This window comes from Hoplias malabaricus, chromosome 16 (assembly GCF_029633855.1).
Source record: "Hoplias malabaricus isolate fHopMal1 chromosome 16, fHopMal1.hap1, whole genome shotgun sequence".
In the NCBI taxonomy this organism is placed as follows: domain Eukaryota; kingdom Metazoa; phylum Chordata; class Actinopteri; order Characiformes; family Erythrinidae; genus Hoplias; species Hoplias malabaricus.
Genome location: NC_089815.1, coordinates 3,453,776 through 3,479,674, shown reverse-complemented (window position 1 = coordinate 3,479,674; position 25,899 = coordinate 3,453,776). Strand labels below are relative to the sequence as shown.

General features: G+C 44.1%; 2 protein-coding genes across 3 annotated transcripts; both read right to left on the bottom strand.

Annotated features, from left to right (window-relative positions):
• Positions 1–2,354: 2,354 nt before the first annotated feature.
• On the bottom strand, positions 2,355–8,252 carry vipb (vasoactive intestinal peptide b). Its single transcript, XM_066648294.1, has 7 exons — positions 8,133–8,252; positions 6,584–6,698; positions 5,025–5,132; positions 4,058–4,162; positions 3,650–3,781; positions 3,032–3,158; positions 2,355–2,488 (listed from the first exon to the last, which is right to left on the bottom strand). The coding sequence occupies exons 2-6, from the start codon at positions 6,694–6,696 to the stop codon at positions 3,047–3,049; spliced, it is 570 nt and encodes a 189-aa protein (XP_066504391.1). The 5' UTR covers positions 6,697–6,698; positions 8,133–8,252; the 3' UTR covers positions 2,355–2,488; positions 3,032–3,046.
• Positions 8,253–19,335: 11,083 nt separating this feature from the next.
• Positions 19,336–25,646, bottom strand: sult6b1 (sulfotransferase family, cytosolic, 6b, member 1). Of its 2 annotated transcripts, none has more exons than XM_066648110.1 (7): positions 25,376–25,646; positions 24,040–24,140; positions 22,855–22,944; positions 22,291–22,417; positions 22,051–22,145; positions 21,749–21,905; positions 19,336–19,667 (listed from the first exon to the last, which is right to left on the bottom strand). In XM_066648110.1, the coding sequence occupies exons 1-7, from the start codon at positions 25,566–25,568 to the stop codon at positions 19,540–19,542; spliced, it is 891 nt and encodes a 296-aa protein (XP_066504207.1). In that variant the 5' UTR covers positions 25,569–25,646; the 3' UTR covers positions 19,336–19,539. The 2 variants fall into 2 exon arrangements, with proteins under 2 accessions (XP_066504207.1, XP_066504206.1); XM_066648109.1 differs by having other exon boundaries at positions 24,031–24,140; positions 25,376–25,644.
• Positions 25,647–25,899: the final 253 nt, after the last annotated feature.

The window sequence follows — 25,899 nt, the reverse complement described above, 5'->3', positions numbered from 1 at the left end:
AGTGGTGGAAGCGACTCCATATATCACCACCTCACCTCCCTGAGGATCTAAAGCGTGACGAGCTTAAAGACTAGACCTGGGATCTCACCACTAGGTTTTCCATTATATGGGTCCTTTAATTAAAGAACCCATGCTCTTATTAAGGAGGGGGAAAGTCCAAACTTGTTATTTATTTTTTTACAGTACACTATATTCAGCATTGTTCCTCATGTTTAAGGCTTGTTATTAAATACATGACCTGTGTACCGTTCCTTGTCCTTCCTACCCACTCAGAGAATATCAGAATAACTGACCCCTCAAGGGTCCATTGTACTTTATTGAAGTTGTTGTACCACATTCCACCTTTAGTGAACAATGCCATACCTGTACAGTACCTGTTTTTCTGAGGCTGTACAGTCCTGCTGACTGGAGGCCTGGAGTTTACATTCTCTCTGGACTTTTGACCTTGATTCTCAGGGTTACTCAGAGCTCAGTGTGTGTACATAAACAGAGGCTGACTTAGCCACAGCTAAGTAAAAGTGTTAGCATTAGGGCACATTAACAATGACGAACGGTGCCGTTTCCTTTTACTTGAGCCGTTACTTTACTGCTGTAACATTTTATGTAGCAAACCACGGGTCAACTGTGTTCAAACTGTCCATTCCTGAATTTAAAAAATGAAGTAAACCGTCTGCAGCCGTTAAAAAGTACAACAGACCAGTGACCTTCAGGTCAATTCGATTTTATTTCTGCGTCAACACTGTCAGGTTCTGAGGTATGTTTGAGTATGAATTTCGCCAGCTGTTATCGTTTATTGTTTTGACTCTGTGTCCAGTCTGTTTTACTCTGTGGACATTTACTTTTATAGAGTTTTAGAGAGAGTAACACGTAGTTACTATTAGTTCTGGGTTAATCTTTATGGAGAATTTGTTTAGTTTGTTTAGTGCGCCCTCTTCTGGTGGCAGACTGGCACTGCTCACACACTCAAACACGGTCTATCGTTACAGATATACAAACAGCATTGAGCCACAACTTTAAAACCACTGAGAGGTGAAGTGACTGACACTAGCATGTTTTAATGGCACCAGTGAAGGGTTGGGATTCATTAGTGGTCAGTTAGTTCTCATGGTCATTTTAAGGTTTGCCCATTTAAACCACCTCAGGGCCACTTTTGACTGCCATCTTCTGCCGGGGTTAAGTGATTTTTTTAACTGATAAAATGGCAGGAGGAGTGTGAGGAGTCTGTGAGGAGTGTGGTGTGTTCTCCCTGTGTCTGCGTGGGTTTCCTCCGGGTGACTGTCTGTGAGGAGTGTGGTGTGTTCTCCCTGTGTCTGCGTGGGTTTCCTCCGGGTGACTGTCTGTGAGGAGTGTGATGTGGTCTCCCTGTGTCTGCGTGGGTTTCCTCTGGGTGACTCTCTGTGAGGAGTGTGGTGTGTTCTCTCTGTGTCTGCGTGGGTTTCCTCTGGGTGACTGTCTGTGAGGAGTGTGATGTGGTCTCCCTGTGTCTGCGTGGGTTTCCTCCGGGTGACTGTCTGTGAGGTGTGGTGTGTTCTCCCTGTGTCTGCGTGGGTTTCCTCCGGGTGACTCTCTGTGAGGAGTGTAGTGTGTTCTCTCTGTGTCTGCGTGGGTTTCCTCCGGAGTCCAAAAACACATGTTGGTAGGTGGACTCAAGGTAGGCGACTCAAAAGTGTCCGTAGGTGTGAGTATGTGTGTTGCTCTTTGAAGGCCTTGCACCCAATGATTCCAGGTAGGCTCTGGACCCACCGTGACCCTGAACTGGATAAGGGTTACAGATAATGAATGAATGGTCATTGCTGTAATAAAGATCTGATAATACCTGTGTCCACTGTGATAATTAGTCATTTTCTTCTTTCTATTGCAACTCCCAGTAAACTGAAAGCCAGTAACAATGAGCCACATAGATTATGAAAACAGAGAAAACTTCACACACACCTTAACCTCATGGACGCCACCCGCTCTGGACTAGCATCGACTTTGTAGTGTCCCAGTGACTGAGGTACAAAGAAATTTAGTGGATTTGCTCTTAATAAATAACAATAACGTTTCAGTAGAAATGCCATAGAACCGCTTTTGGTTGAGTACTTTATTTAGAAAAGTGTCTGTCTCCAAACACCCCTCATAACCTCAGTGAATGAGAAATATTATACACTGTATGTATATGAAGTGTTTTTTCTCTCGTTTGATGTGATTTCAGTGGTCAAAAAGTCAAAATACACTCAAAATATAGCTCTTTAATGAACCATTATTTAGCTTTTCACAAACAAAAGACATTTAAATACAATTTCTGCTGTTTTTAGAGCTCAAGCTCTCAATACTGTATGTTCATATAATAATATATTAGAATACTATCTGTTGTTCAGTAAGTGGTAAGTTGTGATATGGACAGAATGTGATATGGTCCCAGAATAAATAAATAATAAATAGTGTCAGAGAGAGAGAAGTTCTTGAAAGCTTCAAGTGATGCAGCCATCATCACCTACGGGTGGTGCTAGAGAGAGAGAGAGAGAGAGAGAGAGAGAGAGAGAAGAAAAATATATTAATTATTTACTTAGTAATAATAAAAATTAAATAATAATTACGCACAAATATTTACACTACGACACCCACAGGTTACTCATGCCATAAAAGCGGAGAAATGAGAGGTTCACTACAACAACAAGGAGTTTATTATTGAATATACACTACATGGCCAAAAGTTTATGGACACCTGCTCATGCCACAGTTCTTTTGAAATGATACAGAGTCGATTCCCCTGTGCAGTAACAGCTTTAACTCAATCTGGGAAACATTTACAAAAGATTTCTTTGAGGATTTGATGGCATTCAGCTACATCAAACTGAGTTCAGTCAGGGACTGATGTTGGAGGATGAGTCCTCAGCTCAGAGCTGAGGGGTTTATACTTTAACTGACGACAAGCTGTGAAATGTAGCAGAATTCACTTTTGGACATATACTGCATTTCATGATTTAAAAATAGAACAGGGGGGTGGGGGTGGGGGGAGCAGGGTGAAAACTGTAGTAAAGTGACTAACTGTAGAGCAGAGCCATCATACTAGCGGGAACTGCTGGAGGATCTGGTCAACAGGGTCCTCGTAGCTCTGCTGTAAGGAGCTTTCGGAGCTTTTGGACTGGTTAGGCAAGCTTAGAGCATCTTCTGGGCTGTGGTAGCACACAGAGAGCGGGTTAGAAAGCAGAGAGCAAGGGGTTGGACAAGAAAAATATGTAATTCCACAATTCCCCCCTTGCTCAGAATGTAGTGGATTGGCCAGGATGTGTGTGGAGACTGAAGCCTGGTAGTGGCTGGTGGGTGTAGCACATGATACTGCTGCCTCTGACGTGGCAGACATTTGCTGTGCTTCTGCTGCCCATTTTGTATTTTCTAGGCCTTCGTCAGTGGCCACAGGATATTGTTTGGTTGGATATTTTGGTCGGTGCACTTGTCTTTTAGTGCCCACTATATTGGGGGGTGAATTATGCAATAATAAATATAGATGGAATTTGGCCTAAACAATTAAGAAATTACAAAAGTCATAAGAAATGCATTAAACGTTTAAGAAAATACACACACACACACAAAGGTAGAGAGTGAGAGACTTGGAGAGAGGAAAAAAAGTAGACAAGCCCAGGTCATTCTCAGTGTGGTCTCCTACCTCCTCTTTCCTGCTAAAACGGCATCGAGGTATTTCTTGGCTGCCATCTGTTTGCGGAAGCGGCTGTAGTTATCAGTGAAAACGGCGTCCGAGTGGCGCTTCATCCTCAGCTGATCTGACCCCAGCTCATCACTGAAAGACAACACAGCCTTTCTGTAACCCACTGACATTGCTTGGCATTTAGATGAACATTGACTTTCTATTAAGAACTACTGACATTTACCCAAACGTTCATTAACCTATTGGCATTTACATATTCATTGACTAAGGCATTAAAACCTATTGACATTAATGTATTGTACAAAAGCCACTGGCGTGTAGCTATTTCAGTAATGATTAATAGATGGAGGACTAAGGACGCTGTGCGGTTGGTTACAGCTGTTGTAACCAGTGACAGGCAGTGTTTACCTGACACGCTTCGCTAGTAAAGAGTCGAGGTAATCTTTGGCAGAGAGCTGTCCGAGCAGTTTGCTGTAGCCGCTTGTGAATAGTCCATCTGCGTGTCGGGGCGGTCTGCGGGACATAGGAACAATAGATGTCAGAATAAAGGTGAAAAGGAAAATAGATCCTAGAAAGTAGTGACTAAAATATAGAACCTACAACTATGAAGTTACTGAAATGTAGAACCTACAGCCATTAAGTCACTGACAAATGAAATATTGAATCCAAAATAACACAAAACCTAGAATAATAAACACTACTGAAATGTATCTAGAACCAGAAAGGAACTGAAAAACTGATATAAAACCTACACATTTTAAGTCACTAAAATACCGAACCTAGAATAAAGTCACCAGACGTCCTCTTTCACCCGGACATGTCCTCTTTTTTAGACTTAAATAAATGTCCGGCCGGAATTTCACAAACGTCCGACATTTTGTTTTTCTAGAGCTTACATAGAACTTCGAGAAGTTTCGTTCACAAACTAGTCCCGCCCTCCCCTACTCCGATTGGTTCGCTTGAGTGAGAAGGGGGCGTGGTGAAGGAGCCTAGAATCTTCTGATTGGACGGTCTGACTGTAGAGCTACCGTTATTGGTCGATAACCTTCTCTGTAAACATTTAATTGGTCAGTCTGCACGTCAGTAGTCCTTGTTTACGTCAGGCAAAGCTCCTGTACCTACCCTCATCTCGAGCAGCTATGGCGAAACGTAAATGTAAGTTCTCGAATGAATTAAAAATTAAATAAAGCAAATAAAGGTGTAAAGGACCTAAAAGCACGCATATGTTCAGCTAAGCATACAACGACAGCGACAGCTCCGCCATAGAATACTGGAACATGGCGTAACAGAAATGTGGAACCTAAAACGCTGAAGTGGCTGAAATATTGAACCGTGAATGTAAACTCAGTGTGGCTCAGAAGCGCTGATTCCATACCTCTCCACTGTGTTGGCGATTTCGTACAGGAGTTTGTACATCTCCACATCTGCAGAGGGGTCACTGGGCCACTGGGGGTCTCCATCTCCGTTCAGGGCTCCGGCCCTGCTGTTCAACACAAGAACAAGAGCACAGGCTTAACTCAAGCTCGGCAAAACTCACAGGCGGACCATCACCACTGTTTACAGCCTGAGAGTGTGTTTACTCTTGCAGTGGGTCCCTTGGTCCTTCTCAGCCACCGTAATTATTGTGATTGTACAGATGTTATGATGCAGAGTTGGTGTCAGTAACAGCTAAAGTTCACCTGTCTTTGTGTGTCATTATTATGAGCGCCCCCTACTGCCAGTACTTTTTTTTGAGAATTTTGACACCCCCTTTCAAGTAAAACAAACTTTTCAGTGTGCAAAGGTCCAGAGCGTACGCATAAAACGTCTGCTCCATTCATCCAGGATTTTATTGTAGGCTACAGCATAAAATAAACTTAAAATAGGGGGCGGCACGGTGGCGCAGCAGGTAGGTGTCGCAGTCATACAGCTCCAGGGGCCTGGAGGTTGTGGGTTCGAGTCCCGCTCCGGGTGACTGTCTGTGAGGAGTGTGGTGTGTGCTCCCTGTGTCTGTATTGAGAAATCGTTTGTGGATTAATGATGTCAGTATTCAGAGATGGTTCGCTTTATGTGGACATTTCAAATAGCAGGTAGTGCTCTGTCACTCAGCTCAAGGGTCCCGGGTTTGTGGCTTTGAACTCTTCCTCAGGTCAGTGTTTATGAGGAGTTTGCTGTGTTCTCCCTGTGTCTGTGTGGGTTTCCTCCGAGTGATTGTTGGTAGGTGAATGGGCTATTCAAAAGTGTCCAGTGACTGTGTGAGTGTGCGATGCCCTGTGATGGACCGGCGCCCTGTGCAGGGTGTGTTCCTGCTTTACCCAATGACCCCAAGTGGGCCCCAGACATATTGAGACCCTGAAATGGATGGAGTAGTTACCGAATGAAGAAGAGAAAAGGATGAGAGTCAGTCTATTAATCATCAGAGAGGCTAGAGTAAGAATCTTTACTATGGAATGTAGACAGCTGTGAGATGGCTGGCTGCACTATCGCTGGTTGTACATTGATTATATTGGAATTCCTCAAGGAGCTTCCTCAAGGCGGTGTTCGCTTCAGGACCTCGGCTGAGGTGTTTATTGACACCGTTATTGAACAGCGGTGATCAGTATGTCATTAAATCAGTTGTAACCTTTTCTGCATTTGACCTATAAGTCAGTGGGTATGTATAATGAACCAGAACCAAAATGCAACAGTGGACCCTTTTCTGTTTTGGTCCAGAACAAGGGAACTGAGCTACAAATGTCAAGAGGTGACCCACCAAACTGCGTGTCCCAGTTTCCTGTTTCTTCCCACTGTCCAATGCCGGTAGGTGGGCTGGCTGTGCAGAAGCGTCTGTAAATGTGAGTGATGCCCCGTGATGGACTGGTGCCCTGTGTGGGGTGTGTTCCTGCCATGCACCCAACGATTCCAGATAATGAAGGAGCTCTTACGGAAGATGAATGAGTGAATATAAGCTCTCACCTCATCGCGGAGTAAGTGGTGATGGCTGGAAGAGCTGTAGATCTGCAGCAGAACATGCAGCAAATAGCCACTAAAATGATCTGAGGAATGCTGACTGATGCCATGACTTTCATCTCTAACAACAACAAAAAAACAATGGTACACTGTAAAGAAATGACCGTCATTGCACTCACATAAACATTTTGAATCATAAAGCAATATACAATTAACTAAATTAATTACGTTGTAAATGCATTAAAATCATTAGTAATGGTTTATAACAGTGTAACAGCGACCTTGACCTTTGCCAAATAGTGAACCCACATTCATCCACACTGTTCAACCCCAGATCAGTGGATGCTGACTCTACCTTGTCTTCTCCATCAGTCGACATTAACCCTGTCAGCTCCAGCACATATTTGTTAATAAGTTTAACCCTTTAACCACCAAGTTGAATCAATTAACCTCAGGTAGAACCTCTTTTAAGACACCGATGATAATGTGATGCACCTTAACGTATGAAATGAATAAATTCACATTCAAGTCTGACATTTTCTTGAAATCTTGACATTTTCCGTAGCTTTGACACTTTCAGCTTTAGACAAAACTAAGAGGTCGCTGTTTCCCTTTTTATTTCTGTGTCACAAACGATTATTGATGATTTCTGAGGTGTTTCCAGCCTAATTAGGAACCACGTAATAAACAGATTTTTAAACCAAGTAAAATGTCCCAAAAGAGCTTAAAATATTTAGACCTCCTTCCCACAGCACGTAGTAAACTGAGCAGTGGCTTGTTCCAGCCCCCGGTAGCTGCACTGTACCCTGATCTTTGTAACATTCCTATTTCCTCAATGAAGCCACAATCAGCAAAAAAAAAACCTTGAAATATCAAAGCAGTGTCCATTCAGACGTCTAAATCCGAACTAGAGCAATACTCCCTCAACAAAAAAGGCACTACGTAGGTTTCTTAGGAGCGAGGCTGTAAGGGAGAACCACATCGGATGCCCTGCTCCAAGATTAAAGAAGTTCTCCACAATGGAAAACAGGACCTGACCCCAGACCTGAACAAGGAACCTTTCTTTTTAAGAGTTTAACACCTGCACAGGTGCATCTCTACATGAGCAATCTCTACCGAAGAGTCGGAAGCCCACAGACATTACTTTATGAAGATATTAAAGAGGAATTTCACCAATATTTCCAAGTTTCTGCAGACATCAGTTGCCGAGCTGTGAAAACATGTCATTCAGAGAGGTCTGCTACTGAGAAGCTCAGGTATAAAGCCATTTTAACGAATGTTGCATTGTTAAATGTGATAAGGCTTTCTTCTAACTGACAAACGACCATAAAATATGTTCATTATCACAAAAAAAAAAACAGTCTAATAACTTTCTCTGAGGTTTGACGTCTGGTTCCATTGACCTCCATTGTGAACAAATGGTGAACTTCTCCAGAACGGAGCATTATCCAGCAGAGCTTCCTGAACGCACGTGTTTACGAGCGAGTGCTGTAATTATTCAGAGACTTGGTGAAGTCAGTAGACTTCCTCTCTAAGGAGTAAAGGCGCTACTCACGCGGTTGACAGGTGGTACCTGGCGGGGCGGCTCGAGCGCTGTCCGCAGTGCTGAAGTGACAGAGGGACAGAGGTGAGTTACGGAATAGTTCCCTTTCTTCTCCGCGTCTGTGCTCCGGCTGCGCGCTTTATAGCGGCGGCCATTGGCGGGGCGTGCGTCACGGCAGGTCTTAATTTGAGGTGGTCTGGCCAGGAGAGTCACGTGGGTATTATTTATTTATTTTTTTGGGGGATGCACACAGAAGCTGACTCACATTTGCATGTAGCCGCAGGATTGCGAAGTCAGTTTTAGTCATAGTTTCTAAGAAACGAGTTTCGAGGTAATAGTGTTTGTTTTCATCCATCATTTCTTCAGCATTCAGAAGTCTGTGAAAAGCGTTTGTCATCTCGCTGCTGCTCTGACAGCCTCTTCTCGTCTGGGAGGGGTTGCACTATGTTGGAACACTGCTGTGAGGATATGATAGCATTAAAATAAATACTACAGCCCATCCCAAACATACTGGAAATGGTTTCATCACTTCAGAGGTCCTGTCCTCTGCTGCACAGCCCGGTGTGGGTGGCGTTACACCTTCTGTTCCCAGTGACCATTCTGTTGGCTCCAGTCTATTACAGACTGCAGTATGTCTGTTGCTCTGCATACTTGTTAAAGTCCCCTACTACTTTGGTTTTCAAAGATCAGGACCCTAACGAGCAGAGCCGGACCGCTCTATATGCTCATTACGTGGCCCTGAAAGTTACAGAAGGCCCCTTCGTCTCAAGTTAGGGAGAGTTTGTGTATCATCAGAAGATGAAGAGAAACTATCTTTCGATATGAAAAGAGGAAAAAAAGACTCCACAAGACAGAGCTGCGAGGGGCAACCAAGCTGCGGAAATATATTTAAAGGTGGTGTGCACTGCGCAGATACTCTCCACAACTTTAAAAGCGTCGCAGTGTCACAATATCATGAACCAAACTTTGAAGCAGAAAATAATATATAACTATGTTTTAATACTGTCCAGTGCTTCTTTACACTTCCCCAAACACAGCTGTACAGTTCCTTATTATTCCATTCCACCTTAAACACTGACGTAGTTATTTTCAAGTCCTAAGTTGAGTTCTTTGACATTTCAGTTCCACCTTAAATGCCGCCGCAATATTCTCACAATCACACTATCACCAGCGTATTTGAAGTTTTCGTTAAACACCTTAAACTGCAAAGCAGCTACAGGCGCCTGGGGAAAACTACTGCATCATAAACTGCTGCATTTGCTTCTTTTTCTTCTATTCCACCTTAAGGACTGCAGCTGTTACAGAAAATGACAAATGCTGACTTGATGACAGGTGCTGGAGGGCTGATCACAAAGTTAATAATGTTTAAACTGTTTATTTTTATTAAGATTTTTGAATAAATATTGATTGTTTACACCTTATTTTGTTCTGTATGTGGCTGGCTGTTTATTCTTAAGCCAAAAAAGGAGGGAGAGTCGTAGAGAGTGAGATGCCACTTTCAAAATTTTGCTGCTGGAGTGGGAATAGTCCACCAAATAAAATGTAGTCCAGAGCCTACCCTGAATCACTGGGCACAAAGGTGGGAACACAACCTGGAGGGGGCGCCAGTCCTTCACAGGTCGACACACACACACTCATACATTCACTCTCACCTACGGACACTTTTGAGTCACCAATCCACCTACCAACGTGTGTTTTTGGACTGTGAGAGGACGCCGGAGCACCCAGAGGAAACACACACAGACACAGGGAGAACACACCACACTCCTCACAGACAGTCACCCGGAGGAAACCCACGCGGACACAGAGAGAACACACCACACTCCTCACAGACAGTCACCTGGAGGAAACCCACGCAGACACAGAGAGAACACACCACACTCCTCACAGACAGTCACCCGGAGGAAACCCACGCAGACACAGAGAGAACACACTAAACTCCTCAGAGCGGGACTTGGAGCTGTGCGGACCTGCTGCGCCACTGTGACACCCTATTTAATAATTAATAATAAGAAACCTCCAAACACTTCCAACCACCTCCTGCCTTTGTGTTCATTGTATGCAGCATGATACACAGTCCACGTACCGGTCAGTTATTTTCCATTCTTTGTCAGTTATCAGTTCTAATCACAGGACACACATTCATCATTGCCTTCATTAGATTCATAAACATATGACGGAGTGGGAGTTGTGTCACGGTCATTATATGGTCAGCCCATGCGCAACTCTATCTCCCTGAGCGCATTGGTCCACAGGGTCAATCAGATTACTCCATTCTGCATGTCCAGTAATCTCATTCTCCTGCACATTTTCTTCCACAGTATGTCAGGCCTGGGAGTAAGTCACGATCAGAACCTCAGCAGTAGCCTAGAACACGAACGCTCGGGGAGGGGAAGGTTTTGGTCACTACAAAAAAAAAAGGTCCACCACACTCCAGCAGCCATAGGATTAAAATGACCTCCATGTTTCTGCACGTATTGTCCATTTTATCAGCTCCATTTATCAGCACTTTGTAGTTCTCCAGTTACAGACTGTAGCACATCTCTCTCCTTCAACGGTCAGGAGTCCCCTCAGGACCACCACAGAAATGTAAGTGGATCAGACACAGCAGTGCTGCTGGAGTTTTTGAAACCCTCAGTGTTTAGTCCACTGACCGAAAACATCCAACTGACAAAGGACTAGAGGACGACCGACACAGATGAGCCACTGTCTCTGGTTTTACATCTGTACCAACAGGACAGGTGTGTCTAACAGGGTGGACAGTGAGTGGACATAAACTCCAGCAGCACTGCTGTGTCTGATCCACTCATAACTCCAGTGTAACACACACTAACACACCACCACCGCGTCAGAGATTGATCTAGCGCCCAAATCAAACCTGCTCTGTGGTGGTCCAATGAGGGCACTGATCATCAAAGACCAGAGTGAGCCAAGGCTTAAAAAGTATACAGAGCAACACATGGACGGGTAATTGTGGAACTACAAATTGCTCTCGTGTGGTCAGCGGGTGTAGAAACATGCTGCAGTTGGCCCGGACAGTCCCCTCGTTAAAGGCATGTATGTGGGGACAGGCAGAGCTCCAGTTTAAAGATTCTGTTTGACTGTTGTGGAGGCATGTGTGGTCAGAGTGATTGAGCTTTGGAGAAATGCAGACACTGCTGAGGTAATGGTGATCTGTTAGTGTGTCTGTTCTGACCCGACTGCACTCATTTCCTGTGACTGGTGCCTAGGGACCACGAGTCCATATCCCTCTGCGATGGGGATAGAGAAACCAGAGAGGGAAATTAGTCGCTAATGCAGAAAGCTCCTTTGTGTGGTCACCGCCTGGTCCTTGGACAATGATGCGGTGCCTCTCGGTCGCTCTCCCGCTGACCTTCGCCATAACATTTAGAATAAACCTATTGGAGTACGTCGTAATTCTAGTTACACACTGTAGCTCACCTGTTGCTCTGCATACTTTGCCAGTGTCAAATGTCCAATCATCACAGAGCAGGTATGATTGGGTGGTGGATCATTCTCAGTGCTGCAGTGACACTGAAGTGGTGGTGGTGCTGCTGGTGCTTGTGGATCAGACACAGTAGTGCTGCTGGAGTTTTTAAACCCCTCAGCGTCACAGCTGGAATGAGGATCGTCCCCCAACCAAAGATATATACAGCTGACAGCGCCCAGTGTCCACTGATGAAGGACTAGAGCGCGACCAAAACAAACTGATAAGCAACGTTCTGTGTACCAACACAGGTAGGTGTGTCTAACAGAACGGACAGTGAGGTATGTGGTGCTTGAGTTGGTTGATGTACGGGAGCCATGGGTTAGAGAAGACGGCGTAGCACTGAAAGGTCATTGGTTCAATTCCCAAAATTGGGCGTGGTGGTGGGAATGAAAGAATAACTCTGTCCTCCCTCAGTCCACAGCTGCAAGGGGCCCTTGAGCAAAGCACTGAACACACAACTGCTCCCAGGGGGCTCTGGGTGTGTGTTCACAGTCCCTAGTTCATTAGTGTGGGAAACAAACTCTGTTGTACGCTGCTAAATAATAATAATAATAATACATCAGTTTTATATAGCGCTTTTCATAAACTCAAAGATGCTTTACAAAAAATAACACATACAGTAAAACAAACAATAACAAATAATTGCACATTGTATTGGAGTTGTGCCGCCCGGTGGCGCAGCACGTAGGTGTCGCACAGCTCCAGGGACCTGGACGTTGTGGGTTCGATTCCCGCTCTGGGTGACTATCTGTGAGGAGTGTGGTGTGTTCTCTCTGTGTCTGTGTGGGTTTCCTCCAGGAGACTGTCTGTGAGGAGTGTGGTGTGTTCTCCCTGTGTCTGCGTGGGTTTCTTCCGGGTGCTCCGGTTTCCTTGCACAGTCCAAAAACACACGTTGGTAGGTGGATTGGCGACTCAAAAGTGTCCGTAGGTGTGAGTGTGTGAGTGTCTGGGTTGCCCTGTGAAGGACTGGCGCCCACTCCAGGGTGTATTCCTGCCTTGCACCCAATGATTCCAGGTAGGCTCTGGACCCACCGCGACCCTGAACTGGATAAGCGCCTATAGTTAATGGATGGATGGATGGATTGTAGTTATGAAAATTACTTATTAAATACTTAACCTTTTACACACCTTTTGTTTTTAAAGTGTGGAATGTAAAGTATTTTATAGCGGCTGATTCCTAAGAAAACAGATCAGGTTGTTGTTTGTCCACTGATTTCTGAAACTGTCGGTTAGTGTCAGCCTTCTATTGGATCTGCATGATCATTTTTCCCTCTAATTTTCAACATTACATTTCGTTTGAGGATATGAATCATGTTGCACTTCTCTAATATGGCATTAGCGTAGAACAGAGCTGTTGTTTGTTACCGCTACTAGTAAGGTATTGGCTTACAGTCCACATATTTTTTGGATGTAATAACTATATGACTGACCCAGCTCAACTGAGCTTGTTGCAACTTATGAGTCACAGACCCTCTTCCCTAAAACGTGGGCGTTTGCAGGTTGCCACATGTTTTCACTGCCTTAAAACAGATATTACACTCAGTAGGATATAGTCTGAGTAGCTGCGGGGACAACATATCCGTGCTTCCATCTATTCTACTTTATTATCTCATAAAAAATGGTCAAAAACACACATTCGTAGGTGGATTGGTGACTCAAAAAAAGTGTCTGAAGGTGTGAGTGAATGTGTGTGTGTGTGTTGCCCTGTGAAGGACTGGTGCCCCCTCCAGGTTGTTTTCCTGCCTTACACCCAATCATTCACTGCAAAAACATTAAATTTAAGCAAGTAAAATGTACTTAAATCTAGTCTAAATATCTAGTATTATTCATTTGGAAATTGTTGTAAGAATATAATAATATTATTCAACTTATTTCTAACTTATAGAAATATAAGGGTTTCCTCCAGGTGATTGTCTGTGAGGAGTGTGGTGTGTTCTCCCTGTGTCTGCGTGGGTTTCCTCCGGGTGACTGTCTGTGAGGAGTGTGGTGTGTTCTCCCTGTGTCTGCGTGGGTTTCCTCCGGGTGACTGTCTGTGAGGAGTGTGGTGTGTTCTCCCTGTGTCTGTGTGGGTTTCCTCCGGGTGACTGTCTGTGAGGAGTGTGGTGTGTTCTCCCTGTGTCTGCGTGGGTTTCCTCCGGGTGATTGTCTGTAGGAGTGTGGTGTGTTCTCCCTGTGTCTGCGTGGGTTTCCTCCGGGTGACTGTCTGTGAGGAGTGTGGTGTGTTCTTTCTGTGTCTGCGTGGGTTTCCTCCGGGTGACTGTCTGTGAGGAGTGTGGTGTGTTCTCCCTGTGTCTGCGTGGGTTTCCTCCGGGTGATTGTCTGTAGGAGTGTGGTGTGTTCTCCCTGTGTCTGCGTGGGTTTTCTCCGGGTGACTGTCTGCTCCGGTTTCCTCCCACAGTCCAAAAACACACGTTCATTGGCCGCCTTGCGCCCAATGATTCCAGGTAGGCTCTGGACCCACCGCAACCCTGAACTGGATAAGCACTCAATGAATGAATGAATGTTAATCATTAGAAATTCTAACTAAATTTGGTATGAACCTCATTGTCTAAAATTGTCCAGTAGGTGTCATTAAAAACTACTGTAGCCTCAGTTTGTTTTGATAGAGGAGTCATGGCGTGTGCATGTTCACTCTATGCAAAGTGACATAAATCAGAGTGAATTCAGTGCTTCCTGTGTGCTGTTCAAAAAACTGTCCAAATATATGTATATGATTTTACTGAATTCAGCTAACAGCAAATAGCCTCTTTCTATATAAACACTCTCATTCTAAGTGGAGGCCAGGCTGTAGCTGGCCCATCGTTGTCTCTTGCTGATGGTCAAACGCTGAACAGACCACTGTCTCTGACATTCGTGAAGCTGTTCATTATTACAAGAAAGCATCTCCAGCGAGGAGCCAGCCTGCTGCTCCGACATCATTCATCCACACAGACACAGTTCAGAGGAAGGGTTTGTGTGTATTGTTTTGTAGACAACTGAAAAATTTATATTTATGCCTAATTTTATTAATATATTCAGAGCAGTTTCCATTACTCTTTAAATTATGTTCCATTAATTGCATTACTCTTTTTTTATAATGTAAAACTGCAAGCTTTAATTTCAGTCTCACGTTATTCTACAAACCAAGACCTGACCCAAAACTGTATTTGATGTGTATCAGATCTTGAAAAGTATAATTTCTGCAAGTTTGTGTCTGTAACTGCATCTCGGCCATTTTGTTTCTTGTGGACAAACCTGATCTTTGCGTTCTCTCTTCGTTAAACTCTCTCGAGTTCTTCATTTTTTTCAGCATCTGTGGTGAACTTCAGCTTTCATTTCCCATATATTTAAGATTATATTTGCTGTGCATTAAACCCCACTTCAACAGCACATAGGTGTTTCAGATGTAGCCTGAAAGTCCTGTTGGAACATTGTGCAGATGAACGCCAACAAAAGCTATAGTTCCTGGTGGGAAACTCCGATCTTCTCTGATGAGCTCCGACTTGCAGAGCTGGAGCTGTGTCAATAATAAAAGGTAATTGTGCCAAAACAGGGAAGTGTGAGAGCTGCGGTTAGAGAGGGTTCATGGGAGGACAGCTGTCAGTCGCTAGAGTTTTCATGCTGTTCATTTTTCCTCTGACAAAAAGCCTCTTGAACTCATATTATGCCATGAATAGGAACTTTTGTGAAGAACCTAAAAGGCAGCAGTATTTTAAAGATTTAAAAGGAAAATGGACTTTTATTTTGACACAGCTGCTTTGCTTTGAAGACGTAATGCTTACTTGCTAGATTCGCTAACCTAGCTAATATATGCATACCATTATATTTTCCTAACTAGTTCCTGCTATTCATTAATTCATTCATTGTCTGTAAACGCGTATCCAGTTCAGGGTCGCTGGGCACAATGCAGGAACACACCCCGGAGTGGACCCCAGTCCTTCACAGGGCGACACACACTCACACATTCCAGTTCCTGCTATGAATAAAACAAAATAGACAGCAGATGGATATTAAAATGGCTGTTTTTAATAAAAATGGAGAGACATCTGCCAAATCGTGTACACACTGACCGTTTACACTTGTAGCAAAAAACAATAAAAACAAGCAATTGATCTTCTTAATGTATCTGTGTGGTGTAGTTTCATTCATTCATTCATTGTCTGTAACCCTTATCCAGTTCAGGGTCACGGTGGGTCCACAGCCTACCTGGAATCATTGGGCGCACGGTGGGAATACACCCTGGAGGGGGCGCCAGTCCTTCACAGGGCAACACAGACACCCACACATTCACTCACACACTCACGCCTACGGACACTTTTGAGTCGCCAATCCACCTACCAATGTGTTTTTGGACCGTGGGAGGAAACCGGAGGAAACCCCTGCAGACACAGGGAGAACACACCACACTCCTCACAGACAGTCACCCGGAGGAAACCCACGCAGACACAGAGAGAACACACCACACTCCTCACAGACAGTCACCCGGAGGAAACCCACGCAGACACAGAGAGAACACACCACACTCCTCACAGACAGTCACCCGGAGCAGGACTCAAACCCACAAACTCCAGGTCCCTGGAACTGTGTGACTGCGACACTACCTCCTGCGCCACCATGGCGCCCTGTGTTGTAGTTTGTTGGTTAGAATATGAAAATTAATAAAGCATTTCAGCTCTGACCAAAGACGGCCGCTACAGTTCATCCCGTGAAATTGCAGGGTGGGGCTTTTGAGCTGCAGGCGAGTGACCGAGGGGTGGATGTGGGAGAGATGTAGGTTTGGGCTATTTGCATATTCCCAGTTCTGATAATGATGAATGATGGTGATGAGGTGCACCTCAAACATTTTTAAGGTATTAGGGAATGCCTTTGTACTTTGAAGAGCAGAAGAGCAGAGATGAACTATTCATTCATGGAAAGCAGCACCGTCACTGACAGTGATCTAATGATTAATAGTCTCTTCGTCTTTTGTTCTCTAACAGGAATTCATTTGCATGTTTAAGCCATTATACTTTCTTCTTGGGTGTGAAGACTGATTCGGATGCCAAATAATAAACAAAGTTAATTAAAAAAGGAGGTGCACATTCACTTTTGCACGTTTACACTCTGCACTTTACATGGTAGCATTCACTCTGCATTGCACACTAATGCTCACTTCTTTGCAAGTTCCTTTATATATATACAGTATATTTTTAGGTCTTTGTACCTTTATCTCATCTTATGCTTATTTGAGTGCTGTTTTTTTTTTATTCTATACTGCATCTATATTTTAATCTCTTATCTCATAGACTCTATATTGATATCTCATTCATTCATTATCTGTAAGCGCTTATCCAGTTCAGGGTCGCGGGGGGTCCAGAGCGTACCTGGAATCATTGGGCGCAAGGCGGGAACACACCCTGGAGGGGGCGCCAGTCCTTCACAGGACAACACACACTCACACACTCACACCTACGGACACTTTTTTTTAGTTGCCAGTCCACCTACCAACATGTGTTTTTGGACTGTGGGAGGAAACCCACGCAGACACGGGGAGAACACACCACACTCCTCACAGACAGTCACCCGGAGGAAACCCACGCAGACACAGGGAGAACACACCACACTCCTCACAGACAGTCACCCAGTGGAAACCCACGCAGACACAGGGAGAACACACCACACTCCTCACAGACAGTCACCCGGTGGAAACCCACGCAGACACAGGGAGAACACACGACACTCCTCACAGACAGTCACCCGGAGAAAACCCACGCAGACACAGGGAGAACACACCACACTCCTCACAGGCAGTCACCCGGAGGAACCCCACGCAGACACAAGGAGAACACACCACACTCTTCACAATCACCCAGAGGAAACCCACGCAGACACAGAGAGAAAACACCACACTCCTCACAGACAGTCACCCGGAGGAAACCCACGCAGACACAGAAAGAACACACCACACTCCTCACAGACAGTCACCTGGAGGAAACCCACGCAGACACAGGGAGAACACACCACATTCCTCACAGACAGTCACCCGGAGGAAACCCACACAGACACAGAGAGAACACACCACACTCCTCACAGACAGTCACCTGGAGGAAACCCCTGCATACCCATGTATATTACATATAAACTTTGATTTGGCGTGATTTTGTTTGAAATGTAAACCCCCATGTAGGACCCCCTACATGAGTATGTAAGCCCTAAAATCCCAAACACTGCCTATAAAAGCCTCTCAGGGGTGAAGAAGCAATAAAACTTTGTCTCACGGTGTTGCCCCGCCCCCTCCTCTGAGTGAGGCGATAGGAATTGAGCTGCTTACCCACATCCCCTCAATCACAGTCTCTCAATCCTAATCCCACGCCCATCTTTGAGGAAAAGGGCAGTCATCAGTAACTTAGAGGATTTGGATGTTTTTCACAGCACTGATATTTTGCTCCATCAGGACCTTGATGACCACTGCAGAGATGGAAAAGGCACGACAAACGGTCTTTAATAAAGTGACATTACACTTCACTTGCACTAATCCCAGCCCAACTTTCGCTGCTTCACCTTTGCCCCGTGGAGGAAATGTCAAAAACCAAAAAGGACCTTGACGTAGCTCTAATCTGACGACCACCAGGAACAAATGATGTTCTGAAGATATCGTATAAACCCACAGGAGGAGTGAGTTAATTAATAAGTAATTCATCTAAAAGTTTGAACAGCCGTTGCCTTTGGGTGTTCGTGGGATTGCGCCTGTTTCCTCACCCAAAGGTGTCGAGTCCCTGAACCGGACGTGAGACGGCGAGCGCAGCGTTCATTAATACAGCGGCTCACTCTCGTCACCGCTGATGACTCTGAGGCTTCATTTGTACGAGGGTCTCACCAAGTGGCCTGAATTCTGGGGCTGAAATGAGCTCACAACTGAAGAAGCTTGTCCTCCTCATTATTAGCGCATGCTAATCATCTCAATGCACTTGACTCTTCTCAGTTTGAAAGACGCACAATTACATTACTCTGCACTACTCTGGGTATGTAACGTGAAATTTAAATTAAGTGTTTACATGTTTACAGTCACGCACATTACCAAACGGGCTTGTGTCGCAGACACCAGTCCCTCACACATCCATTCCACCTACCAACACGTGACCTTGGACTGTGGTAGGAAAGCCGAGCACCTGCGCGGTGAGCTGAGGAGAGGATCAAACCCAAGACCCTGGAGCCTTGTGGCATTGAAACCACCTGCAGTGCCGCGGTGACGCTCTGCAGCTTTGCAATGCCCGACTGGCTGGATCTCATCGAATTATTAAACAGATTATGATTATAATTTGTTTACTAGGATGTGGTCTTCGTTGATCTAGAGGTTCTACATTATTTGTGTTTCCTGTGTCTTGTTTCGAGAAGAATTTCCTAATGCTTCTTCATAATGACTTCACTATCTCCTGTTCCTGTTCAGTCCATCTCCTGTTGATTGGCTTTCGCGCTGCAGGGACCCTGGCCTGATTAGGCCTCATTAGGTTGGAGAGCAAGCACTTGAAGATGGAGACTCTCCATCTTCAGACTCAATTTCACTTTTTGGCAACTCAACAACTCATACTCACACACTGTTCCCGGACAGAGCGCCGGTGTGTTGTGTGCAGAGCAAGGGAGTGTAAACTATGCAGATCTCACTGCCTCTTGGGTGTAGATGAGTGAACCATGAAGCACAGCTCTGTCTCTGAGAGCCATAGCGCCATCTACTGGTGACATAAAGGAACATACCTTATTTTAGCACTTCATAGTTTATTTTGTAAATAAATTCAACAGGATTAGTATCAAAAGAGTGTTAAATCCTAGGTTTAAAAAAAGTTGCACAGCTTGTGTTTTACTTCACGTAGTGAACAGGTAGAAAATGGAATGATATTCGTTTAGTGTCTTTCTTCACATCTCTCCGTCTTCTTATTTTCAGAAGTAGATACTGTTTAAGGCCCTGGCCTTCATCTATTTGCAGTAAATGTCATATTTCAGCTGGGCACCAAGTTTGGTTCCTGCTAATTTCTTCTGGAACTCTTCATCCATTTGTTTACTCTGGGCCTCACTGAAGTGATTTTTCCAGTCGCCAACTTCACCTGAAGGAGGGAGAAGAATTTATTACATGAAAATACAGCTGGCTTCAGTGTGGCTCACTGCAGTGGAGCAATTCAAAAGTGGGTACTACTCTAGAGCAACGTTTAAGACCCAGTACCGCCCAATGTCAAACCAAAACCTCCAAATACCACCATTTTTACCACAGAAACACGTGCGCCCCTGGTCCTTCCAATTATAAGAGACAATACAAACAACTATAGGCCTACACTGAATGTTTTAAACCCAATTATATATTTCCATCCATCCATCCATTATCTGTAACCGCTTATCCAATTTTAGGGTTGCAGGGGGTCCAGAGCCTACCTGGAATCATCGGGCGCAAGGCGGGAATACACCCTGGAGGGGACGCCAGTCCTTCACAGGGAAACACAGACACACACACATTCACTCACACACTCACACCTACGGACACTTTCGAGTCGCCAATCCACCTACCAACGTGTGTTTTTGGACTGTGGGAGGAAACCGGAGCACCCGGAGGAAACCCACGCGGACACGGGGAGAACACACCAACTCCTCACAGACAGTCACCCGGAGAATCGAACCCACAACCTCCAGGCCCCTGGAGCTGTGTGACTGCGACACTACCTGCTGCGCCACCGTGCCGCCCTCAATTATATATTTATGAGAACATATACAATTTATAGGCAATAAGTGTTTTCTCATTTTTGCTTTGCCCTTTTTATGACTGAATCCAAAGTGCTAACGTCTGTTTCAAGCCTTTGCTTACGTCCATTAAGCGGCGGAAACTGGCCTTTCTTTACACGGATTTCTGAAAAAAGAGAACCAGAAATCCATAGGAAGGAAGGAGTTGGATGTGATCCAGCTCCTCCCTCATTGTGTTTTCATTGGATTACACTATAACAGGCTCCCATGACGAAGGAGCTGGAAGTGGGCGGAGCTGGATGTGATCCTGTTACTGAGGGGTACTTCAAAAAACTGGGGGATCGCGGCCCCTCCCTGGAAAAAAAGCAAAGGAACGCTGTGTCCCCCGCCGCCCGCCGTTCCTTTACAGACAAATTCTGGCCACTTTAATTAAAATATTGGAAATCTTAGCTAACTGTAAATAAATAGAAGTACTTTACTCACTCAAATCAACATTTTTCAGGAGTCAAATGTGTGTAGATTAATGTCCAAGACTTGCTTGACTTTGAAAGAAAATATGTTTTTAGATAAAAACGCTTTTGTTTAAGTAGGTGCTAATACCGCTAAGATTACTAGCGCCCCCTAACTTCGGCCATCTCCCCTGCTTGTGACAGTCAAACGAGACAGTTACTGCCACATTCAGTGGTTTTGAGAGGTTCACAATGAGATTACGTTTGTCCTGTGTTGGTATCCGTACTCTACATGTAAGGATTAAAATGGCGGTAGATCTTTCCCCTCAGAGAAAAGGAAGCTAACCGCTAAGCTAACTTTTACACCGAGGGAAATATCTGTCGCGAAATGGAAATGTGTTGTGTTCCACATGCAGTTTTGCACACAAAGAACTACAACACTGTTAGAGATACTTAAATATTGTTAAGATGTGTGATTTCTTGCAAGACTGATGTTTAAATGCCCTACTAAGGCTTGATCTTGTGTTTTATTGTTTTACCCAATGCGATTGGCGAAGAGAGAGAGCAGAATTGTATCTTTCTACAACACAAATTTCACTGGGGCATAATTATGAAAACTGAAACATTATTGTGATTTACACATACAACTTTAGATTTTCAGTTATGAATAAAGTCCTTGTAATCAATTTATTGAGATCATTTGGCGTACCTCCTCTTCTTGCTTGTTACCACAGTTTGAGAACCACTTCCCTAGAGTTAAAAGCACTACAGCCCTAGAACCAGAAGTGGGGAAATACTTTTTGTATTCCTCGTCTATGGCCAGCAAACAGGACCAGACTAAACCTGTTCAAACAGCTGGAGTCTGGAGTAGTAACAAAAGAGGCTCTTTTCTCCCTGTTACAGCCCAGTGGAACATCACTATGATTTTTGTCATTTTAAGTTAACAATTCTACCCAGAGCTGCTTTAACAGAAAATCAATGGCTTTCTTAGTCTTTAACTTACTCACCTTTTCGGAAGAAGACCTTTCCAAAATTGCCAAGTGAGTTTTTGGACTTCTCCTGCATGGAACTGAATGTGGTCTCTTTAGCTATGGTCGTGAGCTGCTCTTCTGTTAAAGGGAAGCCAAAGAAGTCTGCGACTTTTTTTATACCCTCTGGCAAGTTCTAGATATGAAGGAAGAAAGATGTGGTAAAAGAGCGTTTGAAACCATGGTCATACTGTGAAGGGAAGCCTCAAATTAACCGAGAGCTTGCACCAGCGCAGTTTTGATTCTCTCTGATGCATTAACACAGAAGGAAGTGCTCTTACCTCCTTCAGCTCCTCGTAGGTCAAAACCAGCACACCTGGGTCATCCATGCGTTTCTCCCAGGCCAGTGCGTGGTCAAAATAAGAACCCCAGGCCACTGCACAGGAAACATGAGCACATTCCCGATGACAATGACACACCTACTTTAATCAGGGTCACTTCTTCACAGAAAATAATGAAAGAAAGGAGTCGTGTATCTTACATTCTGAAAACAAGTCGATATAAATATACTGAGTGCTTACCATCACCGCTCATGAAGTCAGAGAAGAACTTGTCCCAGGACTCAGCCTTGGGCAGGACTGGGTTGTTGTTCATAAAATGGTAATAAGAGACGACTGTGTCTTTGGGGTTTCGGAACACCACCAACATCTGTAAACAAAAGACATTAGATTGAGGGCAGTTTCGTTGCCACGAATGCCAATTCTGGAGCCATTTTAACATACTGTTAATGTATACCTATATGTTGTCATGCATATTTTCGACATGGGCTGGTGTTGAACACAGAACATATCACACAGGATCTTGAAACACGATGTGGGGACTATTTTCCTAGACTTTGGACTTGGATTTTGAACTAGCCCTCAATTGTTCTATCCTTTAGGTGAACCTTTGGGAGGATCATGAATGGAACCACCTCAGTGGCTCAGTCTGTTGTTTGTGTGTGTGTGTGTGTGTGTGTGTGTGTGTGTGTGTGTTGCAGAGTCACTTTTGACCACATTATGAATTAAATATTTGTCTAATTATTGTCTTTTACAGAAGCTAGTGTCATTTGTTACATGCTTCACGATGTACTCACACTTACTGACCTTTGTTTTCTTGGTGTTAAAAGACACGGGAATGTTGTCTGGGTGGAAGTGTGTTCCAAGAAATCTCCGCGAAGGTGACTGCGCTACGACCTGCAGCACACACATTGCAGAAAATGCAAGGTCAATATTATAAGCTCAGCACCAGAACAGCCTTAAGACAAGGTTATTACATGTCATTAACCTTTTAACTTGATGCATCTTTATTTATTATCCTTCATGGGTTTAGTAACTGCTGTGATAAATGTAAATGTAATGAGAAACAGCAGAGATTGTTGTATAGATGACAACGGCTTCAGGATAATAGAATACTTTGTTGTTGTAACTAATTGAATACAGAGAGCTCAGAAAAATTTCTGGGGAAAAATACATCTGACCTCTCTCTTAACAGTGTGACCTTCCATGTAGTAGTAGTAATAATAATAATATTATTATTATTATTAGAAGAAGAAATGCATTTAATTGGTCAAGAATCTACAGGGTAATCTCAATACTGGGGCAAAAGCATAACTTTAAAATCAGACTATACATAGCTGAATTAATAATAAAAAATAAAATAAAGCAGCAAATGAGTAAGTAAATAAAGCAGCATCTTAGATGTCTACCCAGTAAACATTTAGCCGTTGAGTCAACGTTGAAATAACGTAATGACTGCCGTCTAATCAACGTTCTCTTAAGGTTGAAAATGAAAGTTGAAAAGACGTCCAAACACAGACATTGAAAAGAAGACTATTAGACGTGTTTTGGACGTCCATTGACGTTATTAATTGGTCCCGAAATAAATTACTTGGATAAAACGCGTTTTGGACGTCCACTGACGTTATCGATTGGTCACCACTTAACTAACTTATTAAGATGGATTTTGGACGTCCAAAATCCATATGTCCTTGACGGACAGACTACTTTTAGACCTATTTTGAACATCCAGGGACCTTCTTTGTTTACTGGGCTAAGGATTAAATTATTAATAACATACACACTCTAAATTTAAGATTTTTTAAAAGTGTTCCAAATCATTCCTTATTAGGGAATTGTATAGTGGAATTCTTTTGGTCATTCCAAGGATGTTCTTAAGTCTGTTCACTCCACAGTTAAACCTATGCACAGGAATCAAGTCAACATGGAAATGTGTGCTTTTAAACTGTGTATGTTAACTACAGTAAAGCTTAAGGTTCAAACCTGTTGCACTTCTGGAGAGTAGAATTCAATGATAGGGGGCCTGTCGGGGGCAGTAATCCCAGCAGAGGCACTCATGATTTTCTTCACTATCCCCACCATCCAGTTGAACCCTGTGACAAAGCACACGTTTTCAAAATTACTGTGTGTGTGTATGGGTGGGTGTGTTAGGGTTCTCATTTCCTGCATTTCAAGAAGTTTCTATAATTTGAAAGTAAACAATGGCAGGCGATGTTGACAAAAGGCGAGCCACAGTGAGGATTATATCATACTCCAGTAAACACCCTTAGTCACGCTAGGTACGGTTAACTACAAATACCAGCTTGATGTGATTATGAAAATGCACAGTCACGATACACAGTGATGAAACCTGCTGAAATTCCCTGAGGCACAAGATTCCAGTCTCGCTAGTCTAGTCACATCCTCTGACACTTTCGTCATGTTTGATTTAGATGCTGTGTTCTGATTTGTGTTATATTTTACAATGAAAATGGTGTGGGCCAAAATACACTTGACCCGCTTCTGGCAAAGATATGGATACTACACCCTAAGAATGCAGAAGCACATAGTGTGAAAATTTCATGATTTATGGACCAATAGAAATGCTCCAAAATTACTTGGAATAAAATCATTACATTGACTTCCACTGGAATTTAAGAAGGTTTTTTCCTTCTCCTGTAAAGTTACTATTTTGGAGAAACATGTTTTTCGTTGGACAGCGGCGATAAGCAATTTCTCCCAACCTCTATCTCCACTTAACCCTCCACCACTCGCCTGTAGCTTGAAAGCCCTGTCCACAGACTGACAGGATTGGTTTCTTAGATTTATGACATCACAAACTCTTGTTGCCTTCATCTGCCCGTTTGAGACACTGCAGTTTCTAAACTCTGCCATGGTGTTCACTGCTTATTTCATTCACAACATGTCTCCTTTTTAGCATAAATACAACAGCACACTGACGTGTTAACAATATGTGACACTTGATTTTGTGGATTTTGTGGAAGTGCTGGTCTCCACACAGGCGTCTACTCCTGTCTTGTGTAGCCTTGGGGTTACTTTACGCTGCCTTTTACAATAAAGCAAACTCCAACCTGTGGCTAACTGTAGCAGTAGCACGTTGGACTTGACTGAAATGAAAGCCTAACTGAGCTGAAGCAGACAGACAGAGGGGAACATGTCTGCGTGACTGCGAGCAGCTGATTGGTTCAGAGCAGTTATGCAATGTGAAACTTTATCCTGTGTTCTCCTTTTCTCGTGTGCAGAAGGAACTGAGAGGCTCTGCTTCTGTAGAACTTTGTGCAAGACTACATAAAGCACGTCCTCTCCCGTGGACTCGGGTCTTACTCACCGCACTTGGGGTACGCGACCACGAACACGTCGTCCTCCCTGGCCTCCATGTCCTTCGCAGCGTCGAGGTTCTCAGGCGGAGTCATGATGGTGGAGTAGAAGGTTCCATCGCGTTTGTACAGCTTCTCCTCGTCCTTCATTGCCATCCCTTGGTCCATTTTGGAGTGGAATGGTTTTGCGGTGGGAGTTGCCATGCTGACAGAGAATGCACTGCTTTCTCCTGCTGCGGACTGGAGAATGGGCCCTCTTTGGAGAACATGAGTGTATTTATACAGGAAAGAATGTGTGTGCGTGAGAGTGAGAGTGTGTGTAAAGGGGACTCCCTCCCCCACACTAAACGACTTGAATGAGAGTTTGCGTGCTTCGAGCTGAAAAGTTACATATTCACAAGCACTTAGACTCTGGACTGATGTAATAGTGACTGGTGTAAATAGTGACCAGTTAAACAGGATTTTACACATGTTCAGACGCCTCCCAGTAAACAAGGAAGGTCCCTGGACGTTCAAAATAGGTCTAAAAGTAGTC

Excerpts from the sequence above, each read along its gene's own strand:
- vipb (XM_066648294.1), bottom strand. The coding sequence starts at position 6,696 with ATGAAAGTCATGGCATCAGTCAGCATTCCTCAGATCATTTTAGTGGCT. Across the intron at positions 5,133-6,583 it reads ACCACTTACTCCGCGATGAG|CAGGGCCGGAGCCCTGAACG; the intron begins GTGAGAGCTTAT and ends TGTGTTGAACAG. Across the intron at positions 3,159-3,649 it reads GTTTTAGCAGGAAAGAGGAG|CCCAGAAGATGCTCTAAGCT; the intron begins GTAGGAGACCAC and ends GTGCTACCACAG.
- sult6b1 (XM_066648109.1), bottom strand. The coding sequence starts at position 25,568 with ATGGCAACTCCCACCGCAAAACCATTCCACTCCAAAATGGACCAAGGG. Across the intron at positions 24,141-25,375 it reads GGTCGCGTACCCCAAGTGCG|GGTTCAACTGGATGGTGGGG; the intron begins GTGAGTAAGACC and ends GCTTTGTCACAG. Across the intron at positions 19,668-21,748 it reads AAAGGTCTTCTTCCGAAAAG|GTGAAGTTGGCGACTGGAAA; the intron begins GTGAGTAAGTTA and ends TCCCTCCTTCAG.